Genomic DNA, 22,934 nt, shown 5'->3' with positions numbered 1-22,934 from the left:
CTAATTTGTAGAATTGTCAACTGTGTCACCATTTATTTCTTAAGGGGAATTGGTGTATGTACATGTGCATACACATGTAGTTAACTATATATATCCACACATATGCATGAATATGGGCTTCCTAGTGTGTTTATAATTTAAAATAAACAAACTGGGGGAGGGGGTGGACAAGATTGAGGTTCAGATTTGAATGTAAAATTGTCCACAACAAGATCATGTTTGAATACTTGGTCCTCAGTTTGTGGCACTTTTTGTGAAGTTTGTAGCATGTTTTGAACAAAGTGCCTAGCTGGCAGATGTCAACTAAGCCAATTTTCTATACCTGTATCAGGATTAGAATTAATGTGCAAGGTAAGATTAAGGGAACACTCTGAACAAGCAAAGACATGAACTATTCATCTCATTTCTACAAGCATATAATAGCACACACTTGTATTCTTGATCGCTATTGAACTGGAAAATAACCATGATCTCACAGAATATGTTTTGAGTTTCAGATTAGGAAGAAAACACTTCTGAAGTATATGAATGGAGCTAGAGAAATATTCAGCAGTTAGGAGCACTGGCTACTCCTCTAGGACCTTGGTTTGATTCCCAGCACCCACATGGCAGCTCACAACCATCTATACCTCCATTTCCAGGGGATGTCATATAATCTTTGGGCCTCCAAAGAGTTGCACCAGCTGAGCAAATGTCTGTATGCACAGACAGACATGCAGGCAAAACACCCAAACACGTATGTAATTTTAAGTACAGGAATGAAGCATACCATCAAACCAATCAATGGCCGCCTTAGCTGATGGAGGGTCATCAAATGATACTGTTGCTTCCCCTTTTGGCTTTCCTGTGTCTTTGTCTGTGTAAAGATTTATCATTGGTTTTCCAGTCTTTTTGTTAGTCTAAGAAAAAAAAAAAAATGACCAAATTGATGTTGTATTTCAGGAATAAGTGATCATATATCATTCAGGTAGATTTTTTTTTCAAAGATTATTTTTAATTATTTGTATATATGTATGTATGTATGTGGTGTGTATATGAGTTCAAATCCCTTCAGAAACCAGAACCGTCCGATTCCCTGTCACTGAAATTTCAGAAGGGGTAAGCAGGCCAACAAGGGTGCTGAAAACTGAACTCAGGTCCTCTGGAAGAACAGTACATGGTCTTCATAGCTGAGCCATCTCTCAAGCCAGGTAAAGATTTTTAAAAAGGCATCCATACATCCATGCTACAAAATATTATATACCTAATATAAAAATGAAGTTATCTGTAGGTGTGGTTAATGAAAACTTTCCATGCTACAGTAAGTGAAAAACAAACTATAAAAATCTTGTAAGGGGCTGGGCGTGGTGGTACATGACTTCAATCCCAGTACTTTGGAGAAAGAGGCAAGGTTAATCTTAAGAGTTTAAGGCCAGCTTGGTCTACCTAGTGAGTTCCACAACAGCCAGGACTTTACCAAAAAAAAAAAAAAAAAAAAAAAAAAGATCTTGTAAGGGCTAGCACAGGTGAGGGTCTGGATCCCACTTCCACAAAACAAAACAAACCCCAAAACCCAACTACTCCCAAACTCTAAAAAATAGTATGCTGTTTATGTACAATTTAGTTAAACCCATAAAAATCAAATGTGGATAATGTTTCATAAAAAAAATATTTATTTTGTAAAAACAGGAAGAATCTTTCAATAAAACCAATACATTATTATTAAGGAATACATTGGGCTTGAGGATAGAAAACATAATTCTACTTTATTAAAAATGTATGGCTAGGCAGCAGTGGCACACGCCTGTAATCCCAGCACTCGGGAGGCAGAGGCAGGTGGATGTCTGAGTTCGAGGCCAGCCTGGTCTCCAAAGGGAGTTCCAGGAAAGGAACAAAGCTACACAGAGAAACCCTGTCTCAAAAAAAAAAAAAAAACAAAAAAACAACAATAACAACAAAAAAAAAAGTGTGCCCAGCCATGGTGTCTCGCAACTCTAATCCCAGTACTCAGGAGGCAGATTGTGAGTCTGAGGCTAGCCTGGGTACAATGGGAACCCCTATCTCAAAACAACAAAGAAAAGCTCTGAACCTGTGTATGTTTGATGTTTAAATTAAAAAAAAAAAAAAAAAAAAAAAAAAGCAGACAAACAAAAAAAAGAGTAATTCCCCAAAAAGGAAAAAAATGAGTAATTTCACCAACAACCCAAACAAGGAATGATGAATGCAAACAAGTACTTAGCCCTGCTCTAAAGGCTGCTTTTCAGTTCAGGATGAGAGGTGCATGCGTGAAACTAAGTGACAATTAAGTGAACAGCAACAACAACAAACCAAATACAAGATAATGGATTAATGCAGTACAGACCTTAGGCATAAAAAGAAGTTGTTATTAATAGCTTTAGTTTGCATTTATTGGCATTTCAGAATCCAGGAATGAAGCTTAAGCACAAGTAGAAAGATAAACATGAGCAAGAAATAAAATGTACTTAGTGTGCTCTTTAGTTTTTTGTTTGTTTGTTTGTTTTTTGTAAACTTGTCTCTAGCTAAAGTCATGGGGAAGAGGAACTGCAATTGAGAAAATGCTTCCATCAGATTGGTGGATGACTGATGTGGGAGTCCACTGAAGGAGTTGCCACCTCTGAGCAAGTAATCCTGGGTGGTGTAAGAAAGCAGGCTGAGCAAACAAACCATGGGGAGCAAGAAAGTAAGTAGTGTTCCTCCATGGTTTCTACTTCAGTTCCTGCCCTGACTTCTTTCAATGATGGACTGTGATAAGCCAAATAAAATAAACCCTCTCTTCCCCAAGTTTCTTTTGGTCAGAATAGTCTATCACAGCAATTGAAACCTAAATAAGACACTTAGCAAAGGCCTATAGACATGAGATAGCACATGCATTACAGGATTTAGATAATGCTTACTACAGTATACAGACTCACAATGTAATGCATGTATCTTAATTAGAATATTAATAATTATGAAATCTTCAGTGTGACATTTTTTACTTACCTTGATAATTCCTATTTGCTTAAAGAATTCTCCCACTTGATCTGTAGACACACCCTCCCCAAGTCCTTGCACAAAGATTGTGTTGTTATCTGAATTATCAGACTCTGAATCTAAGGGGAAAAAATTACGATCAATTTCATGTACATATTCCTTGGTTTTACTACTCTTGCTCAGTAATCAAAACTAGTATTGAATTGCTTCTAAGCCCCAAACAGGAGGACCAATATGAAATCTTATATAAACATGCAAAGTATTTATAGTAGTTGTATGGAAGATCAATTCTTACAACAAAACTTCAGATAAAATGCAGGTTACACTTTGAAATACATATAGACCAATGAAGGGAGATGTTAAAAGTATCACTCTTCAGATCCAGTACTACAGCTCATGAAGAGATGCAGAAAGTTAATTAGCATACCTTTCTCTGAAGAACTTTCAATTGTATATAGTCATATGACTGACTAATCAATGCTTTTAAAAGGCTTTCTAGTATAAAATTCCCCCAAATTGGACACTTGACTCTCAAGTCAGCTAGGCAAGCAGAATTGCTGGTTTCCCATTCACTGCAAAAAGCCTTGTATATATCAGAAGGTAAGAGCACCTGGTACACACACCTTACCTTACACGCACACTTTTGGATTAGTACAACAAAGTAAGAAAGTTGTATAAAAATTCAGTCCATCAAGGGATAATTCAGAAATTGCCATCCATATAGAATACTTTGGCATCTTAATAAAAACAAAAGTTCTGATTTCAATATATATTAAATATTTTTTACTCAAATAGATTTTAACCTCTAAACCATAACTTTCAAAAGGCTCCAAGAGCAAATCTACAGCCTTGAATTCATCTAAAAATGAAAAGCCACATAAAATTAGTGCCTTCCACCCAGAGAAAGAAAATTCTCTTATGCATGAAAACTTAAATTTCTTATGCCTACTAAAATTACCGATCTAATGGAAGAGCTTTTTATTTTATTACTTTTATTTATTTATTTATTTATTTATTTATTTATTTATTTATTTATTTAGAGACAGGGTTTCTCTGTGTAGCCCTGGTTGTTCTGGAACTTGCCCTATAGCCCAGGCTGATTACAAACTCAGAGATCCACCTGCCTCTGTCTAAGGCATGCATCACTACTGCCCAGCTGGAAGAGTTTTTTCAACATATCTTTTTTTTTTTCACCTCTATGTTGCTACGATAGCAAACTTCTCTTAAGTTGGATTGCATTAACACTAATAACAGCAAAAATTTGAATGTTTCTTCAAATAAGAAAAAGCACAATACAGGAAAACACAAACCCAGCAATTTCTCTAGCAAGCTTTCTAATCAGACCTCCTGAATTTTAATTTTTTTTGGTATTTTTTTTAGAAATCAAATTGCCCTGATATGGCAGCACCATTAAATTAAATTAAATCAAATCTCCCTTTAGTATTTACTCCTCCAAACACATATTCCTCTTTCAGATGTGGAAAACTGACATGTAACTGCAAAACTAAACTATCAAGAATCTTACCAGCATCTGGTCTGGGTCCATAATCCCTGTGACCTAAGAGAGAAGAAAAGAAAAGGCTGTCTAAGGCAACTCATTTGAAATTAAAAGAAAGATGGTAATAACCAAGTATGTAAAGTCAATACTTCCAAGTCCTTCAAAGTCAACCATCACCAGTTTATAAAGTAACTACATAAATTTTATTATTAAAAGTTTAAGAAATTGAGATGAATGTCAACACTTCCTTAATCTTGTCCAAGACGGCACCCGCCACTTCTGTCATTATTCTAATATCACTTTTGTCAAGAACTGATTGTAAAGGCTGATTCAAAATCCCTAGTAATTTTAAAACACCATGTTAGCTACCTTTATAAATGAAAAAACCTACTGTCAAAACCCAGTGAAATCCTCATTCATTGGTCAGACTCTTTCATGCAAATGCACTGTGCAGTAGAAAACCCATTGGACCATTTGAGATCAGTTTTGGCTTTTAATATTTACTTTGATATAAACGTGTATACACAGTATTTTGTAATGCACACAACACACCAGCCTCAAAAGAGTAAGAAAGGGCTTAGACTGCATCTGCGGGATATTGGTGGCTTTTAGATTTATATAGCATTTCCACTGAAACATTTTGGGATACTCAGCACTTACCACCAAAATTTTTGAAGCCACCGCGGTCACCACCACTGCAGAGGAAAAATTGAAGAAATGATTTCTTCCTTAAGTCTCTAATGTGCTGAGCCCTGGGCTCAATCTACACTTAACTGTCACAAGTAGAGTGCCTAGGAAAATAGTAGCACCACTAACTTTCCAGTAAATTCCATTTCAGAGTTCAATGATTCAATCTAAGTGTTTTCGCAAGAATTTATTTCTACAAGTTGTCTTTCACATTTACTACAATATACTTTTTATGTTAAAAAAAAAAAAAAACCAAAAAACCCCAAAAAACACAACTTCCAAACCTCAAGCCAAAAGGTTACTACTCAAACCATAACTTAAAAAGCTGGAGGCACAGCATGATGAATGTGAAATAAGAGCAAGTATTCTTTCCCAAGGGGTATTTTTGAAATAAGGGAAAAAGCTAAAAGACCAGAGGAATAAAAAAAGCAAGTTAGGCTTTGATAGCAGAACAGGAAATGTAAAAACCCGAGTATAGATTCTGCTGTGATATTAAATTATAGGTTTTATGAGATGAACTTCTTTAAAGTGATACATAAATTTAAACAAAAATGAGCCTGAATGAAAGCAGTCTTAGTATTTGAAATTTTAAAGAAAATTTATTTGTAAAATGAGGACTAAAAACTCAAAACTGCTCTTCTCCATTATCTATTGTAATATAAGATCTTTTCATATCACAGCTGAGGTTCAAGTTGCCAAATGCTCTAAGTATCAAAGCAACAGAATATGTTAAACAATGCAAATGCTCCAACATTGCAGCTGCCCACAGAATGACTTTATTTGGCAAAGTTAGAGTGTCAGTTAAGTCAATGGTCCTTGTACACACAGCTTTATGTAACAAATCTAAGCAGCTCATACTACTTAAGAAAGTAAAACAAAACAAACAAAAAAAGAAATTCTACTTAACCCATAAAAGTCTGTTTCTCTTGACTGAAATACATAATATTTCTAAAACATAAAGTAATCACACAAAAATTTCAGGTGTCTGAATTGCTGCTCATCTTCTCATGATGCTAGAAGGGATCTGCTTACAAACTTCTGCTCTAGTAATTCAACTCCATATGGCTTTTCTGAATCATCCAATAGAAACTACTGGCTAAACGAGAAAGCTTTCTCTTTCATATTTTATTATCCTGACATAAAGATATTTTTGCCTTGTAATCAACTTAAGTACAGATATATGTGTTTTAATTTGCTTTTAAATTGTGTAAATCCCAGAAAACCTTTATAGCAGGAGAATAAGGCCAGTTCAAGGCTATGGAGACAATATTAAACTGAAGTCCTTCACAGACACAGCTTTGTATTTAAAATTACTATTTCAACACAGTACCTAAGTCTTCCCTGGACTTTAAATGACAGGTATATCATTGCCACTTCTGTAAGAAAGAGACGCTAGTCATTTTCATTTTGAGACATGGTCCTGAATTTACTATGTAGATAAAGATGATCTTGAATTCTTCATACTTTTGCTTCCTCCTCAAGTGCAAACAACACGAGGAACCCAATAAAGCTCAGGCTAAGCTATTGAGAAAAAAGTCCCCCTTCTTTTGAAGTACTGGAGATTGACCATAGGGCCTCATGCTTGTAAAGTAGGTGGTCTACTATTAAGCTATACTCCAAGACCTTTGAAAATTATATTAGAAGCCAAGGTTCCCTTAAAGATGAACCTCAGAATCCCAATGACAGACAAGAAGAATTACTGAAAATATCAAGTCCACTTTTCTTAAAAATTGTATAATGTTTAATTTCTTTACTTTCTTCTATATGGTGCATGTATGTATGGGCATGTGTAGCTATGCCTGTCTGTGGAGGCCAGACGTTTATAAGGAGTCTTCTACTGTTCTTCACTTTATATTTTGAGATAGGATTTTTTCACTGAACCTGACTGAAGCTAATGGATCAGCTAGACTGGCTAGCAACTCAGCCCCTAGGATCTTCAATCCCTCTCTTCCCAGTTCTGAGATTACAGGCGTGTGCCATTATGCCCATTTTAGGAGGTTAAAGTGTTTAAGACGAAGGCAAGAAACTAGAAGCTGTGTTCAGAAGATACACCCTAAATGCTTTGTCAACAAAACTGCTGATTTGACCCACACTGAAAGGAAATATGCAATTTTATATATGAGGCAGACTCATTTCCATGCTGGCCAACAAAATAATTTTGAAGAATTTTAGTGGTGATGGTTGTTTTTGAGACAGGGTCTCTCTACATAGCCTTGGCTATCCTAGAATTCATTCTATAGACCAGGCTGTCCTCAAAGTCAGAGATCTACCTGCCTCTGACTCCTAAGTGATGAAATTAAAGTTGTGTGCCATTATGTGGCCTGGCTGAACAACAACAAAAGATAGAGATGACTCAGTGGTTAAGAGCTACTTTCAGAAGACCCAAGTTCGGTTTCCTAGCACACATGTTCAGCGGTTGCATATAACAGCCTATAACTGTAGCTCCTGAGGATCTAATAATACCCTCTTCTCTCTACAGACACCCCATATGGCAAATATTTACACAGAAAAAAATTTTAATGGTACATCCTCTAAAAGGATATATAAAAAACATTAAGGCTGAGTTTCTTTACAAAACTCAGTTCTACATCCTTACTATTCAAAGGGGAAGCACAGCATAAAAATAGTTTATGAGTGTCTCAGAAAAACTCAGGCTCCATACAATGATAATTTGCATTTCATTAAGAGCTCCAGGTAGTTCATATGCATATTTAAATCTGAGAAGTACTGATCTAAATGTTTACATTCAAATGACATTCAACTATTTTCTCTCCTTAAGTAAATTTTATATTAATTATATTACATTCCCTTTATTAAAAAAATTATTATATTAACTCCAGAAATAGACTTCAGGGAGTATTCATTAGTACTAAGGAAGATATTCCTACAGCAAATGTTTCTTTCAAACTTGCTGTTAAGTTACAAAGTTCTTTCTTAAGGTCTCATTAGGAAATTAAGACAGAAAAGTATTTCAACAGCTGAGTCAAGATACTGCAAATTTGTTTTCAATCCCAGAAATAGAAGCAAACACATGCACATAAAGAATGCCCCAAGACCATTTTAAGGTAAAGCAGTGGAGATATTTAGGAGACATACACATCTTCAACTTAATTGGCTGAGTATCCTTACATAAGGAAACTTAAAGAGATGGGTCTTCCAAATTCAAAACCACCATGAAAAGAGGAATCTAGGGCAGATGTGATAGCATCATATATTTAGAAAAGACAGATTCAATAGAAAAGAAAACCTGGGAACTGGAAAGATGGTTCAGTGGTTTAGAGTACTAGCTGCTCTTCCAGAGAATCCATATTCAATTCCCAGCACCCACATGGCTCACAGCTGTCTGGAACTCTAGTCCTAGGGGATCCAACACCCTCTTCTGGACTTCATGGGCAATGCATGCATGCAGTGTACAGACATACATGCAGGAAGAATACCCATACATATAAAATAAAAGTTAAAAAAATTTTTTTGAAGAAAAATTTTGTCGCCCCCCCCCCCCCCCCCCCCCCCACACACACAAGGTTTCTCTGTGTAACATTCCTGGCTGTCCTGGAACTTGCTCTGTAGATCAGGCTGGGCTAGAACTCAAGAGATCCGACTGCCTCTGCCTCCCAGGTGCTGGGATTAAAGGCATTTGCCACCAAGCCCGCTTAAGTTTTTGTTTTAGGGGCTTGTGTTTGTTTGAAGACAAGAGTTTCCTATCTTATATAACCTTGGTCCTCCTAGTACAAGGGAGCCCAAGCTGGCCTCAAACTCGTGACAATGCTCCCAAGTACTGAGAATGATTAACAAACACAAGCCATCACATTAAGTTCTCAATTTATAGTTAAAACAAATAAACAAACAAACAACCCAACAACTACCTGTTCCTAAAATTCCTAGGAAGTCACAGAACAAGGCAGGAATACTACTCCACCGCCATCTTTTCAATCCCAGGAAATGAACCCAGAACAATGTTGCTAAGCTATGCAGTCTAAAGCTCAAGCTCTGACTCTTCTGCTTATGCCTCCCAAGTAGCTGGGCTTAGGCTGGGGCTAGGCTGCAGGAACGTTTTGTCTTAGAAAACTCACTTAGGGAGAGAAAAGGGACAGTTAAAAAGCAATAAAAGAATTAAAAACCTTGCACTGTACCTGACTTTTCATACTAATAAATCCAGAATACATATTTTGGGACTAGGAGGAAAAGACCAACAATATCATAAGTGAATGATTCAATCAATTTGAACATCATTCTTTTTTGTGTGTTTTTTGCTTTGTTTTGTTTTCATTTATTTAAAAATATGGAACGCTTCACAAATTTGCATGTAGTCCTTGCACAGGGCCATGCTAATCTTCTCTGTATCCTTCCAATCTTAGCCTGGGTGCTGCCAAAGCGAGCATGTGAACTTCATTCTTAATAGTCTCCTTGACTTCCCTCCGTGTCACAGATGTGTATGGGGCAAAAGGGCTTTCAGAGTCAAGATTTATCAACTAACTTCAAGACAAGAATCTTTGTAGAGCTGCAATGCCCAATATATAGTTAATATCTGCATGAGTGTTTAAAATGTAGGTAGACTAAACTGCAATGAGCTCTAAGTGTCAAAAATGAAATTAATTTCTAGTTCTAGAATCATAGCTTATCTATGACAGAATATTTTAGATGTACTGGGTTTAACTAAAGTATATTATTAAAACTGATTTCACTGATATTATTTCTGTTTTGTTCTTTTGCAGTCCTGGAAACTGAACCCAAGAGATCCAGCTCTGGGCTTTCTGTTTTCTTTCAATGAAGCTACTAGAAAATTTAAAACTACATACATAGTTCAAATTTATGACCCACATTTTTTTCTATGGAGTAAGTGCTATTCTAGATCATATATACTCTCCATCACACCCAAGTGCTGGAAATAGAAGGCAACTTTTACTTATTTATTTATTGATTGGTTGGTTGGTTTTTCCAGACAAGGTTTCTCTGTGTGGCCCTGGCTATCCTGGAACTCATAGAGATCCACCTGCCTTTGTCTGGAATTAAAGGTGTATGCAACCTCAGCAGGCTAGAATCCAACATTTTTAACCATGCTTGGCAAGCACTTTACCACTGAGCTATATATACCTTCAACTCAGTACACATATATATTTTGTTTGAGACAAAGTGTATGTAGTCCCAGCTGCCCCGGAACTCAAGAGATCCATCTACCTTTGCCTCCTAGGTGCTGGGATTAAAGGCATGTGCTGTCATACCTAGATGGAGATACACATTTTTTAAGGGACCTAACTAAAATTCTCTTGCAAAAGGGAGAAAATACTCAAAATTTCAGAACAATTCTGAAATTTACTCATAAGAGCCTGAAACACTTAACATCACCATATACAAACAATGAAAAAACAGTATTATACTAGACAGCAATCAATGCTAAAAAAAAAAAGGTCCTGAAGACACTTTTATCTTAGCTTCTAGCCTACTAAGTTATCAATGTAAGAGAACAATAAGAAATTCTGTATTCTTTATAACAATTCAACAATTGCTTTTTAATGAAAAGACCTTTCCCTGTAGTCCCTATAAACTTCACATATCTCTCTTCAAATTAAGTCAATGGCTTCTTTTTTGGTTTGAAGTCTTCCTCTAGCCAACCAATCACAGAATAAGAACATCCCATTCTTTACCACATATTCAAACCTCACCCTCAAACTATGATCCTTTTTAAAAGATGATAAATCTAATTAATTCCAGGTAATCTGCAAATCGTGTCCCTCCACCCTTGTACACCCCCACAGATAAAAATTCCAACCTACTAAGATAATTAGAAACACAAATAATGGTGCTGAAGACTAATTAAAATTCCTGTGTATTTTGGTATTTTAGCACAAAACCAAGTGCTCTTTTTTAAGAGCAAGAGAGAACATTTGTAACTGGACGTTTATAGTCAAATTTACAACGCTGCACCCTGAGGAGTAAACTAAAGGGCACATCAAGATGTAGTAGCACATGAAAATTATATGAACTTTCATTTTTTTTTTTTTTTTTTTTTTTGAGACAGTAGTTCTGGAACTCTATGTAGACCAAGCTGGCCTTGAACTCAGAGTGCTAGGATTCAAGATGTGCATCACCACACCCAGCCCAGAGTTCTAATTTCAGTATTCTTAAATAAAGTTTTATTAGAACGAGCCTGGTTTGTTTACATTCATTTATGCCTACTTTGGTGCTCTAAGGGCAAGTCTAAAGAGGTGCAAAGCCTAAAACATTTACCATCTTACCTTTAACAACAAAAAACAAACAACAATCTCAATCCAAAGAGTAATAGCCACCCAGATTTCTAAACAGGCTTTATGTGAACAACTACTTTACTGGGGGAAAAGGAAGTACTCACTAACTAAAAAACTCTATCACTTTAACAAGATCAGCATCATTCTGACCTAATATACACTAGGTTTCTACACAAGCTCTTTCTATGCAGTTTCTATGTATAAAGATTTAAAAATAAAAACTTAGCTCATCAATTAGTATCTGAGCTACAAATTATACTCAAATACATTGCCAAGGAAGTTTTGTTGCTTTAAAAAAGGGGGTGGGGGGTAAGGGGCACTCGGGCTGTTTAAGGTCCTTTTCCCTCAACAGGAAAGAATTTTTCAACATCCTTTCAACCTTGTGGTTCTAAGCTAGGTGCTCACTCACAAACTAAAATGTTATTTATCAACTCCCTACCCATTCCCTTCCTCCTAAAAAGTGGGATTCCATTGTTCAATTACATAGTCACAGTTTTAACAGAAAATCTATTAGATTGTAACTTCCTTATGCAAAAAATTAAACTTATGACACATGTAACATTTATAGCACTCCAGCTAGTCAGTGATCTAAAGCAATTGCATTGGGAAACTAAGTATCCAGCAGTTGTTATCTCAGGGATTCGGTTTTAGTTTGGAGACAGGCTACCAGGTAAAAAGTAAGTACCATTTCACTTTACACTGTTAATTTATATACAATTAATAAATGATGGTGACAGACTGCTCTTTTGATAATGAAGAAACATACAATATCATTTATCTTGGTAAAGTGAATGACTACCAATCAAAAAAACTAATGTCAATTTTTTTAAAAAAGCCTTTAATGTCTCTTAGAACAATTTTCAAAATTATCAGACTTTGGAATTCCCATAATATTAAAGAATATATTAAAAACAGATTTAAAAGCAAATTTGTGGCTCACTTGAACTAAGAGTATATATAAGTTGTTTTTCATGTCACCTTAAGGGACATTTAGTCCCTAAGGACAGGACTGAACTGCTACTGACATATCATTAAATATCAGGCCACTGACAATTTCAATTCCCAGTAAACCTAAATTATTTTAAAGTCTGTGTATTTCACAAATTTACAATTTACAAATTTCATCATTGGTTTTTCATTCCATTTTCAAGACCAATGTACTAACTTTACTGATATATTAAAAATTATGCTAAAATCAGCTTTTATAACCTATGTTATAAACATGAAATCAACATTAATAATTTAAAAATGGCAATTAGAAAAGCTAAATTGAAGGCTTCATACACAGCTACAATCAGGAAAATTACAGAACATTATGTGATATACTAATTATTTCAATAATTATGTTTAAAGACAGACATACATTAAAGCTTTCTCTTTTTTTGGTTTTTTTTGAGACAGGGTTTCTCTATGTAGCTTTGAACCTTTCCTGGAACTCACTCTGTAGCCTAGGCTGGCCTGGAACTCACAGAGATCCGCCTGGCTCTGCCTCCCAAGCGCTGGGATTAAAGGCGTGCACCACCACGCAGGCTCTTTAAAGCTTTCTTACATGTCTATCTTTATACTCTGCTACTGCCTAATACTTTCCCTGCCCAAGGGAACTTTGTCTTCCCAAAGATTAACTTACCTTTACATTGTTAAGACACTTTGGTTTCCAGAGTTATCTTTTAAAGGAGTTTTGATTCTAGCTCCAGCAAGAAAACTAATCAAATAATTTAATTGAATCATAACCATGGTAGGGAGCTATAATAGTACTTAAATTAACATACACCATATAAAATACTATCAATATAGCCTCTTCTGAAGTGATTTATGACATATAAAGATTTCAAACTAGAGTTAATTTGTTCTTTTTTCTACAACATAATCTCTGAAATCCTCTTTAACTAAAGTAAGTGCCAGAATAAAATAAGGAAACCACTAAGAGAAAGAGGAAAAATGAAGGTATCTGTATCTAAATACTTACCTTGATCCTGTCATAGGACCTCTTCCATCCTTGTCATATCCCCCACGCCCTCTACCTCCTCCCTGTGACCCGCCATATCCTCTATTATCTTCTCCATACCTACTCACATCACGACGGTCATCTAGAAAAAGGAAAATATAACACATAAAAATACTGTCACTTCATTTCTTTATGTTGTTGCAAAAAACATCTCCCTACATTAGACTGATCTTGAATTTTTGAACTTAAATAATTCTGTCTAACTGCCATATAGGATGATATATGCCATCACGCCAAGCAACTATGGTCATTTCTGAATAAATGTTGCCTTAAGACACATACTATGTCTTTTGGGGAAAAACACAAATACACCAAAATGCAAGCCATCATACAACATTCTGAAATGAGAATTGAGAATTATATCTACATCAGATTACATTTTACTACAAAATCTGAAAGCAAATGGAATAATTTAAGCTAAACTAGAAACTTTGGATTCAAGAATTTTCGTAACTTAAAGATAGAACTCTAATTCTATTTTTTCACCTCAAATACATTAAATATAAATCAAGAGCCAGGCAGTGGTGGTGCACACCTTTAATCCCAGCACTAGGGAGACAGAGCCAGGCATATCTCTGTGAGTTCGAGGCCAGCCTGGTCTACAGAGCGAGACCCAGGACAGGCTCCAAAGCTCCACAGAGAAACCCTGTCTCAGAAAAACAATATACAAAACAAAGCAATGTAAATCAAGCATAGGTCAGGCATAGCCACAGCCACCATACATTTCCAAACTGAGCAGACAGTCGGAAGACGACTGTCTGCTTTTACTCATTCACTCTATTATCAACATGGCTGGTGATACAGCTCAGTGATGAAATGCTTATCTAACATACACAAAAGCCCTCGGATTCAATTCCTAGCACCACCAAAATAATTTTTTCCCCAGCAAAAATGTTTAATAACCACTTACTTGGAGCCAAGTCCTATCTAAACAATAAAGGCATTACAAGGGGGAAAAAGATTTTTGTCCTTAAGTCACCGAGTTTCATGGTGTGGTCTGAGTCCTATGTATCAGGAATATATATAAAATGCTATGGAACAAAAGAAATTAATGACTGTTCCTTCTTCGATGAGATTAGAGAAGGCTAGCACAGGACAACTTTCCAAATCAAGTATACCACCACCAAAAGAACTGACAACTGTGGCTGGAGAGATGGCTCTGGGGTTAAGAGCACTCTCTGCTCTTCCAGAGGTCCTGAGTTCAATTCCCAGCAACCACATGGTGGCTCACAGCCATCTATAATGAGATCTCATGCCCTCTTCTGGCATGCAGGTGTACGTGCAGATAGAGCATCATATACATAAAATAAATAAATCTTAAAAAAATTATTAAAATGGGTGGCAGTGGTGCACACCTTTAATCCCAGCACTTGGGAGGCAGAGGCAGGAGGATCTCTGTGAGTTTGAGGCCAGCCTAGTATACAGAGTGAGTCCCAGAACAGCCAAGGTGGTTACACAGAGAAACCCTTCTAGAAGAAAAAAAAAAAAAAAAAGAACGGGGAAAAAGAACAGACAACAATAGCATTGTCAAATGCTCAGAGTTTAAGACAACAAGGAAATGTAATCAGTAAACAAAAAGTCACACGACCTTCTAACAATCTCCAGAAAGCTTAAAAAAAAAAAAAAGTAATAGTTTTTGATGGTCATGAGAAATCTGTCTCCCAAATTTTTGTTGTTGTTGTTGTTTTGTTTTGTTTTGTTTTTCGAGACAGGGTTTCTCTGTGTAGCTTTGCACCTTCCCTGGAACTCACTTGGTAGCCCAGGCTGGCCTCGAACTCACAGAGATCTGCCTGGCTCTGCCTCCCAAGTGCTGGGATTAAAAGCATGCACCGCCACCGCCTGGCTGTCTCCCAAATTTTTATCAACAAGTAAAATCCTAGGAGTAAAACCAAACTCAATGAACGATTTTGTGAAGGAATAAAGAAAAAGTTAAGAGGCCATTATAATCTTACCTTGTGTGTGGTGGCTATAGTTTTCCCTTTGTGAATGGTAAGACTGCTGGTTTTGATTATAGGAATCATGTTGCTGATAATTTGACTGCTCATCATATGAGCCTTGATGCTGATCATAGCCTGACTGCTGGTCATAAGAATCTTGCTGACCATAGTCTGACTGGCCATATGAAGGTGCTCTTCCACCTTGGCTAAACAGAAATCAAGAACGTAAGACCTTACAGAACTGTGTTTACTGTAGCAAGTGAAAGAACACTAATAAAAGAACACTGCTGAGATGTTAGATCTCAGCTAGACCTCAGCAGTGTCTAGTACTATGCTTTCAGTAATTATTTGGTTCTTCAATCTATGAAAACTCATCAATGGAATACCCTCCAAAAATAATTTCACTATCACTAAAAAGATGCGAAAGGGGAGAAGAGAGGTTGTTGTAATACACTGGGGAAAAACAACAACAAGAACAAGCACTTTTAAATACTATTAACAAAATAACTAGTTTTTACTTTCTTGAGTTAAAAGGAAAAAGTAAAATACTACCAAAATACAGTGACATGTATGATTCTTTAGCAAACAAGGCCATTAAGTGATTGAGTTCTCTCATTAGTTACACTGGGAGGCTCAATGTCACTTCCTTTCTACATCATGTCTTTTGTATTTGTAGCCTGCTCTTTGGGTACTGGAGACAGGAGCATCATGACCTTAAGGCTAACCTAGGTTAAGTAGACACTGGTCTCACTAAGGATGGTAAGGAGGAAACTGTCTCAGTTCTTAACAGTCACACCGAACGCTGCAGAATACCACAACAATCTATTCCAACTCCCAATTCAAAGCACCACAAAGCTATAGTTTGAACACTAACTCTACATTAAAATAGTCAAACATTTCTCTTTGCTTTACATTTATTTCATGCTTTCAAGTACACAGCCTTTATAAAAGCATTTCCCTTATGATTAAACTTACCAATAATGCTTAAAGTATTTTCCTAATGCATCATGGCTTTCAGATATTATTCCTTACATATGTACTTTCTACTTTTTTAGAGCACTTTTGTAACTTTAAGACCAATGATTTGACCTCTTTCCCCAGTGCCAGTTAAATTTCACCTAAAGTACTTCCATCACTGCTGCCAGAAACCTCAGGCTCTGGTTCTTTTAACCTTCTTCACCTCTATAAAATAGGAATAACTACTAGTTTTGGTTCATAGTGGTGAGGACCAATTACATTAGGGAATGTGGAATTAGTCCGCCAAACAGAGCACAATAAAAACTCCACTATGAAATAATACTTGGAGTTATTTATTTCTATTTTATAGAGGCCTACATAGTTTTAGGCCATTCACTACTGTAATAGTGAAATACTATTCCAAAAGAAAAAGGGAAGGGAGGGCTAGAGAGATAGCTCAATGTTTGAGAGCACTTGTTTTTGCAGAGGACCCAGAGTAAATTCCTAACACCCACATGGTGCCTTACAACCATTTGCAACTCCACTTCTAGGAGATGCCCTCTTCTGGCCTCTGGCCTCTGTGGGCACCAAGCACACACACGGTACCCAGATACACATAATACTCATAAATCAAAATAAATATCTAAAATATATATTTTATTATAGTAATTTTAATTTTTATATTAATGTAAGTACATCATTTCCTCCAAAGTTCTCCATTTACCCCCTTACACTTTTTCAAATATATAACTTTTATTACACGACTTATGTAAAGGGAGAGCACACATTTCATCATTTTAAATAGGAATGTACTTTATTTCTACCTGCCTCATCAAGAACGGTTAGACATTGACATGGGAGTACACAGGACCCTAAGGCTTCAAGAATAGCACCCATTTAGAATCAATAGACAAAGAAGGACTGCTGCAGATATCTCCGTGTGCAGAGGGCAGTCTCCACTGGAAAGGTAAAATCCCTTAGTCTGAGCACAGATCAGTACAGGCACATGATGAATGCAATGCACAGGCCACTGTTGCCCTGTTATATAGGAAGCAGACAAGCAGTGAGGTTGTGAGGTGCATGGGTGAGGACATCAGTGTGCAGACTCAGCTTAAACTGAGGCCTTGGGGAAAACAAAAGACGTGTGAGAACATGAACACCAAACACTGAATGGGACCAGTTTACCCATCTCGAGTCACGGATCCCTGTATATTAGATTGTACTGAAAAAAATTTTTTTAAAGGTAATGCATTCAAGTGGCACAAAAACAAAATGAAGAATTTGGACACCCAGCTCTGTGGTAGAGTACTTATGTAGCATATGCAAAGCCCTGGGTTCTATTACCAGCACTACAAAATAATTAAATGGACCCAAAGCAGGCCTGCCCAACACAATTTTAATAATTTACTGTTTCCTTACCCTCCTGATGATTCCGTGTTTTGTTGTCCCTGGTTATTATATGATTGCTGGCCATATGAGCTCTGCTTTTGATTATCATAACTACCATAGGACTGTGAATAACCTGAAAATTAGATAAGAATACTATTTAGTGAAGGTTCTGAGTCCTGACTCTCTAAAATAGCAATTTAACAAACCAGTCCAACCTGATTGATTTTGTCCATAACTGGAGTAACCACCATAGTTTTGTCCATACGAAGATTCAGTCGTTTGCCCATAGCCAGAATAGCTCTGAAATTCAGGTAAACACTCAAACTTTATTACTTACTAGATAAAATAACTATGCATAAACTTTATTACTTATTAAATAAAATAACTATTTATAAGGAAAACTGATTTTTCAACCTACTTGTGATGTTTGTCCATAGCCTTGACTGCCTTGATTTCCATAGGAAGAATAACTGTAAAAGAAAAATTTTAATACTTGAAAGACATATGCTTAAAGAAATTGAAAAGCTTAAATGAAAAACTCTGCCTTCAACAAAACTTAAGTGTTTGTCCTGCTTACATCTGAACTGTTTTCTGGCTACTGGTTATACAAAGTGATTTTTTTCAGTTGTTCATAGTGAGTGACTCAATTCTGACTGTCTCTCTGAAATCAAATTGATGACCTACAACTAAAGACATAAATGAAGTAATTCCCAGACCTCTTGAACTTCAAGGTGATGCTGTAAAAATTTCTCACAAACAGTATTTCATCAGAGCTACAAAACTAAGAAGATTATGCTTTGGGATAAATAACAAAACAGAGAAAGGCAATGAATAGCATTATTCCATAAACATTTTTTATTTAATATCAGGCACACAGATTTCTAATACTTAAAAAGTCTATACAGTTTTTGTAGCTAAAAAACGTTTATACAAATAACCATTCTGATGACCACATGGTGGCCCAGGCCTTTAATTCTAGTACTCACAAGACAGAAGCAGGCAGACCTCTGTGAGTTTGAGACTAGCCTGGTCTACATAGCAAGTTTCAAGCTTGCCAAAACTATACAGTAAGACCCTGTCTCCAAACAAAAATAACCAATCACTCCTAAGAATATGCTATTTCCAAAAACTGCATGGTAAGACCCATTGTAAATCATCTAAAAGAGAAAAAAAGGTAACTTTTTTGTTTGTTTTTTCAGACAAGGTTTCTCTGGCTGTGCCCACTCTATAGACCAGGCTGGCCTCCAACTCAAGAGATTCCCTCTGAGTGCTGGGATTAAATGCATGTGCTACCATGCCTGGTTTTAAAATGTAACTTTTAATACTTTTAAAGCTGTATTTAAACAGATTAATTTCTTCATACTATTTGTTTGAACTGAATGTCTTTAACTTCCCAGAAAAGGCATAATATGCAACAAAAGTCTAGCTTAAATGCTTCAGTAATTAGAGGCATATATATATATCCAAAGTACCAACAAAGAATGAAATTACGTTGTATCAAAACTGCCATGTGGTTTGATAAATATGCATTGTGTTATTGAATACATGTACCTTCCTAAAACTTAACTTTTAAAAATTATATCATGTCAAAAAATAACTCTCTGAATATATGGCTCTTGAATACCCAAAGAAAAGTTACCTTCAAAACATTTTATTTTAGAGCATCAAATACTAAAATTCCTCAACTTTTTTTTTTTTTTTTCAGAATCCCATAACTTTTAAAAATACAAGCAATAAAGGAACACTTGCCAGGTACCTGCTAAGAGGCTGGCATGATCTTATAGGAATAAGATCCTATCAATTTTGTTTCTGATGTGCTTCTTAGTATCCCACATTGAGCCTCTAACAAGAGTTGTAGTGCTAGGTTGAAAGCTGTCACTTCTGGTAAGCAAGAACAGCCCACCATCATAAAGACATATGTGATGTATATTAGGACTGTTAAGAACTGCGAAACACTGTACCATATTGATTCAAGAAAATCAGCTCTAGCTCCGGTTCTTCCTTAATGTGCAGTGCTGTTTTCTGGCTCAAGCTCTGCTGGAACTGGAGGCTGCTAACTGGCCTCGAGGACAGTAGGGTTCAGTTGTCCTTCTTATTCAAATAAATGGTTTAATTTAAAAAAAAAATTAAGGAAGCAAGGAAGGGGGGGAAGGAAACAAGGAAGGAAGGGAGGGAGAGAGGGAGAAAATATGCTTTAGGGGCTGGAGAGATGGCTCAATGGTTAGGAGCATTTGCTGCTCTTCCAGAGGACTGAGTTTGATTGCCATCATTCACATATTGGCCCACCACCAACACTCTCATCTGGCCTCCGTGGACACTGCATGTACATGATACACAGACATTCATGCAGACAGAACACTCATAAAAATAAATTATTTTAAAAATCACATTAGCATATTATATATCATCAAAAAGTAAAATGCGTTCTCTAAGAACTTGTTTGATGTGAATTTTAAGAAATTCCATAGGCAGAGGGATGGCTCAGATTAGGAGCACTGCCTGCTCTTCCAGTGGACCTGGGTTCAACTCCCAGCACCCACATTACTAAGATCACAAAAGTCTGTAACTACAACTCCAGGGGATCTGACCCTCTTACCTCAAGAGGCACCGGTACTCATGTGCACATATCCACATGCAGACATACACATAATTAAAAAATAACAATAAAATTTTCAAAAATTCTTAAATTCTCTTAATTTCTAAAGAAAATTTCTAAAGAAAAAATCCTTACAATACCTAGGGGATTTTTATCTTTATCTTCAAGGCATATATTTATTAAACAGACTTCTTAAAAAGGGAAGAAATGTTGCATGACATCCATTTATAATGGCAAGCTCCTTCTCTGTTAACAAGCTTTAATTATTTATTTATACACCACCCCCCAATTCTTTTAAGAGATAGGGTCTTTTTATGTAGCCCAGGCTGGCCTCAAATTTCTGATGGTCCTCTTACCTCAAGCTCCTGAGTGCTGGGATTACAAGCCTGAACTACCACATCTAGCCTTATTATCTTAAGACATCCAGACAACAAATTTTAGAGAGAAAATTGTATTACTTTTCTCAGTTTCAGCCTTTCATTATATTATGAAAACATATGTATACTTTACCTTTGCTGCTCACCCCCAGACTGACTGTAACTTCCAGAATCTAAAACACATAAAAAGAATTTTAAATCATATTTAAAATTATGCTTTCCCCTAAAACTAACCTTAGTTTATACAAATGAAAATATAGCTAGAAACTGTCAAAAATTACATTAAGAAAAACTAAGCCAGGCATGGTGGTACACACCTTTAATTTCAGTATTCAGAAGGCACAGGCAAGCAGATTTCTATGAATTCAAGGCCAGCCTAGTTTACATAGTGAGTTCTAAGCCAGCCAGAGCTACAGTGAGGCCCTGTCTAAAAAAAAAAATAAAAATAAAAAACAAAAGAAAACCAAGAAATTAAATCTGTGCATGGGGAGACATAAACAGTATTTTTTTTAAAACAATGACTTTTTTTAAAGTAACAACATTGTTAAACCACTATTCTACATATAAGTATGTGCTGGTGGTCACAAGAAAGGGAACAAATATGCAATCAGTGAAAATCCATCATTTAAAAACAAAACAAAAACTCAACCAGGTGTGGTTGCTCATGCCTGTAAACCCAGCATTTGGCAAACTAAGGCAAAAAGGAGTGCCAGAAGCAAGACCAGCCTAGGATAGTTACATAAACTTCCAGACCAGGCTGGATGGACTAGTGAGACCCTACTCCAAAGGAAAAAACAAAACCCACCCTTCAGAAGTTCAAGCTACATTTATTTACATTAATAAAAATCAAACAACAACAACAACAACAACAACAAATGTGTTTAAACTAATCAGGGCCAAAAAAGGAAGAAACATGCACTCTGACATGATTAATCTACAGAATCACACTATCATTACACACACAGTTCTGTATTGGACTACTGTGGCTGACAGCATCAATAAGAGTCTCCTAAGACTTGCTAAGAAAAGCTGTTGATTTTACCAAACTTTCAAGCAATTAGCCAACTGGTGACATATCAAACCAGCAATGATACCTACCTTCTAGCCTGCATTTACCAACAAAAACTACCTTAGAAAAATATCTAAATAAATATGTCAAGTAAAGGGGGCAGAAGAGGGTAGACTTAATATAAACTTTTCTCTGTAGTTCAAAGTTATACCAAAAATTGTTGAGACGGCTCTACCCTTAGGTTTATATTCAATGTCAAATGAACAGCCTTAATTTGTGATAAGATACATGTTATATAAAATATTACAACTACAAAATAGGAGTGTCAAATTGATCACATGACCAACCTTACCTAATCTTAAAATCTTCAATGAACAATTCAAATAAAATCAATAGCTTCCTTTTTAGTCAATTTATATCAAGTTATCATATAAACCTACAGCACTACAGGCTTAAATAGGTAACACTAAATTTGTCACCATTCTACTGCAAATATCTAAAATATGACATTTCTTTAAAAATCCCTAAGATTATTAAATGAAATCTGATAAATTATTCCTATGAAGGACACAGGCTACATAAAATGAGGGAGGAGAGGGAACTCCCTTACATGCAACAGCTATTTCCGTAACTTGTAAAAGTTGCAGCTAGCAACCAAAGGAAAATAGGAAAAAAAACAAAAACAAAAACAAAAAAAACAGATTCTACCTGGACCATAAAGAGAACAGATATACCTATCAAAAAGCAAAAGAAAGCCACCCAAATCAGAGTAAAAAAGATGGGGGTGGGGTGTTTAAAATGTTAAACACTTGGAAGATACATGTATTCTTCTATTGGCAGTCTAATTAATACCTCAATGTTCCCTTTTGGTTCAGACAAAACTATTTAAGTATATAGCATTTAAATCTTATGACCTTCTCTCAAAATCTAACAGTTATGTCCTTAACTTTAGCCTAAGTATTTACAGTCTTCTGAAACTACAAATCCAACTTCAGCTGAATTAAAACTTCAAGATACACAAATAAGCAGTCACCAGAAAATATCTACTTCATTAATAAAAATACAGGTGGTGTTTTTTTTTTAAAAAATCAATTTATAAATGCCATTTAAGGCAACAAGTCCTTGTTAAGATTACCTGACACTTAAGCCTTGTGTCTGGACTTGTTCATTATTTAGAAATGCTTCTAAATTACCAAAGTGTACCAGTGTACTGGCTATTTTATGTCAACTTGACACAAGCTAGAATCATCTAAAAGGAGGG

General features: G+C 36.0%; 1 protein-coding gene and 1 non-coding gene across 2 annotated transcripts in view; both read right to left on the bottom strand.

Annotated features, from left to right (window-relative positions):
• The window catches only part of Taf15 (TATA-box binding protein associated factor 15), a 33,615-nt gene that overhangs the window by 4,238 nt on the left and 6,443 nt on the right, over positions 1–22,934 (bottom strand). Inside the window, exons 2-11 of the mRNA XM_036195465.1 lie at positions 20,798–20,837; positions 18,110–18,161; positions 17,907–17,991; positions 17,722–17,824; positions 15,361–15,551; positions 13,370–13,490; positions 5,132–5,166; positions 4,499–4,531; positions 2,983–3,092; positions 770–899 (exon numbers count right to left, since the gene is read on the bottom strand). Coding sequence (XP_036051358.1) covers positions 770–899; positions 2,983–3,092; positions 4,499–4,531; positions 5,132–5,166; positions 13,370–13,490; positions 15,361–15,551; positions 17,722–17,824; positions 17,907–17,991; positions 18,110–18,161; positions 20,798–20,837 — 900 coding nt within the window. The remainder of the gene's footprint in view (positions 1–769; positions 900–2,982; positions 3,093–4,498; positions 4,532–5,131; positions 5,167–13,369; positions 13,491–15,360; positions 15,552–17,721; positions 17,825–17,906; positions 17,992–18,109; positions 18,162–20,797; positions 20,838–22,934) is intronic.
• Positions 9,435–9,540, bottom strand: LOC118590460. The gene has a single exon (XR_004945762.1). It is a non-coding gene; the product is annotated as a U6 spliceosomal RNA (small nuclear RNA).

Source organism: Onychomys torridus, chromosome 8 (genome assembly GCF_903995425.1).
Source record: "Onychomys torridus chromosome 8, mOncTor1.1, whole genome shotgun sequence".
Taxonomy (NCBI): Eukaryota; Metazoa; Chordata; class Mammalia; order Rodentia; family Cricetidae; genus Onychomys; species Onychomys torridus.
The sequence above is the reverse complement of the archived record's forward strand: the minus strand, read 5'-3'. Positions and strand labels throughout refer to the sequence as shown.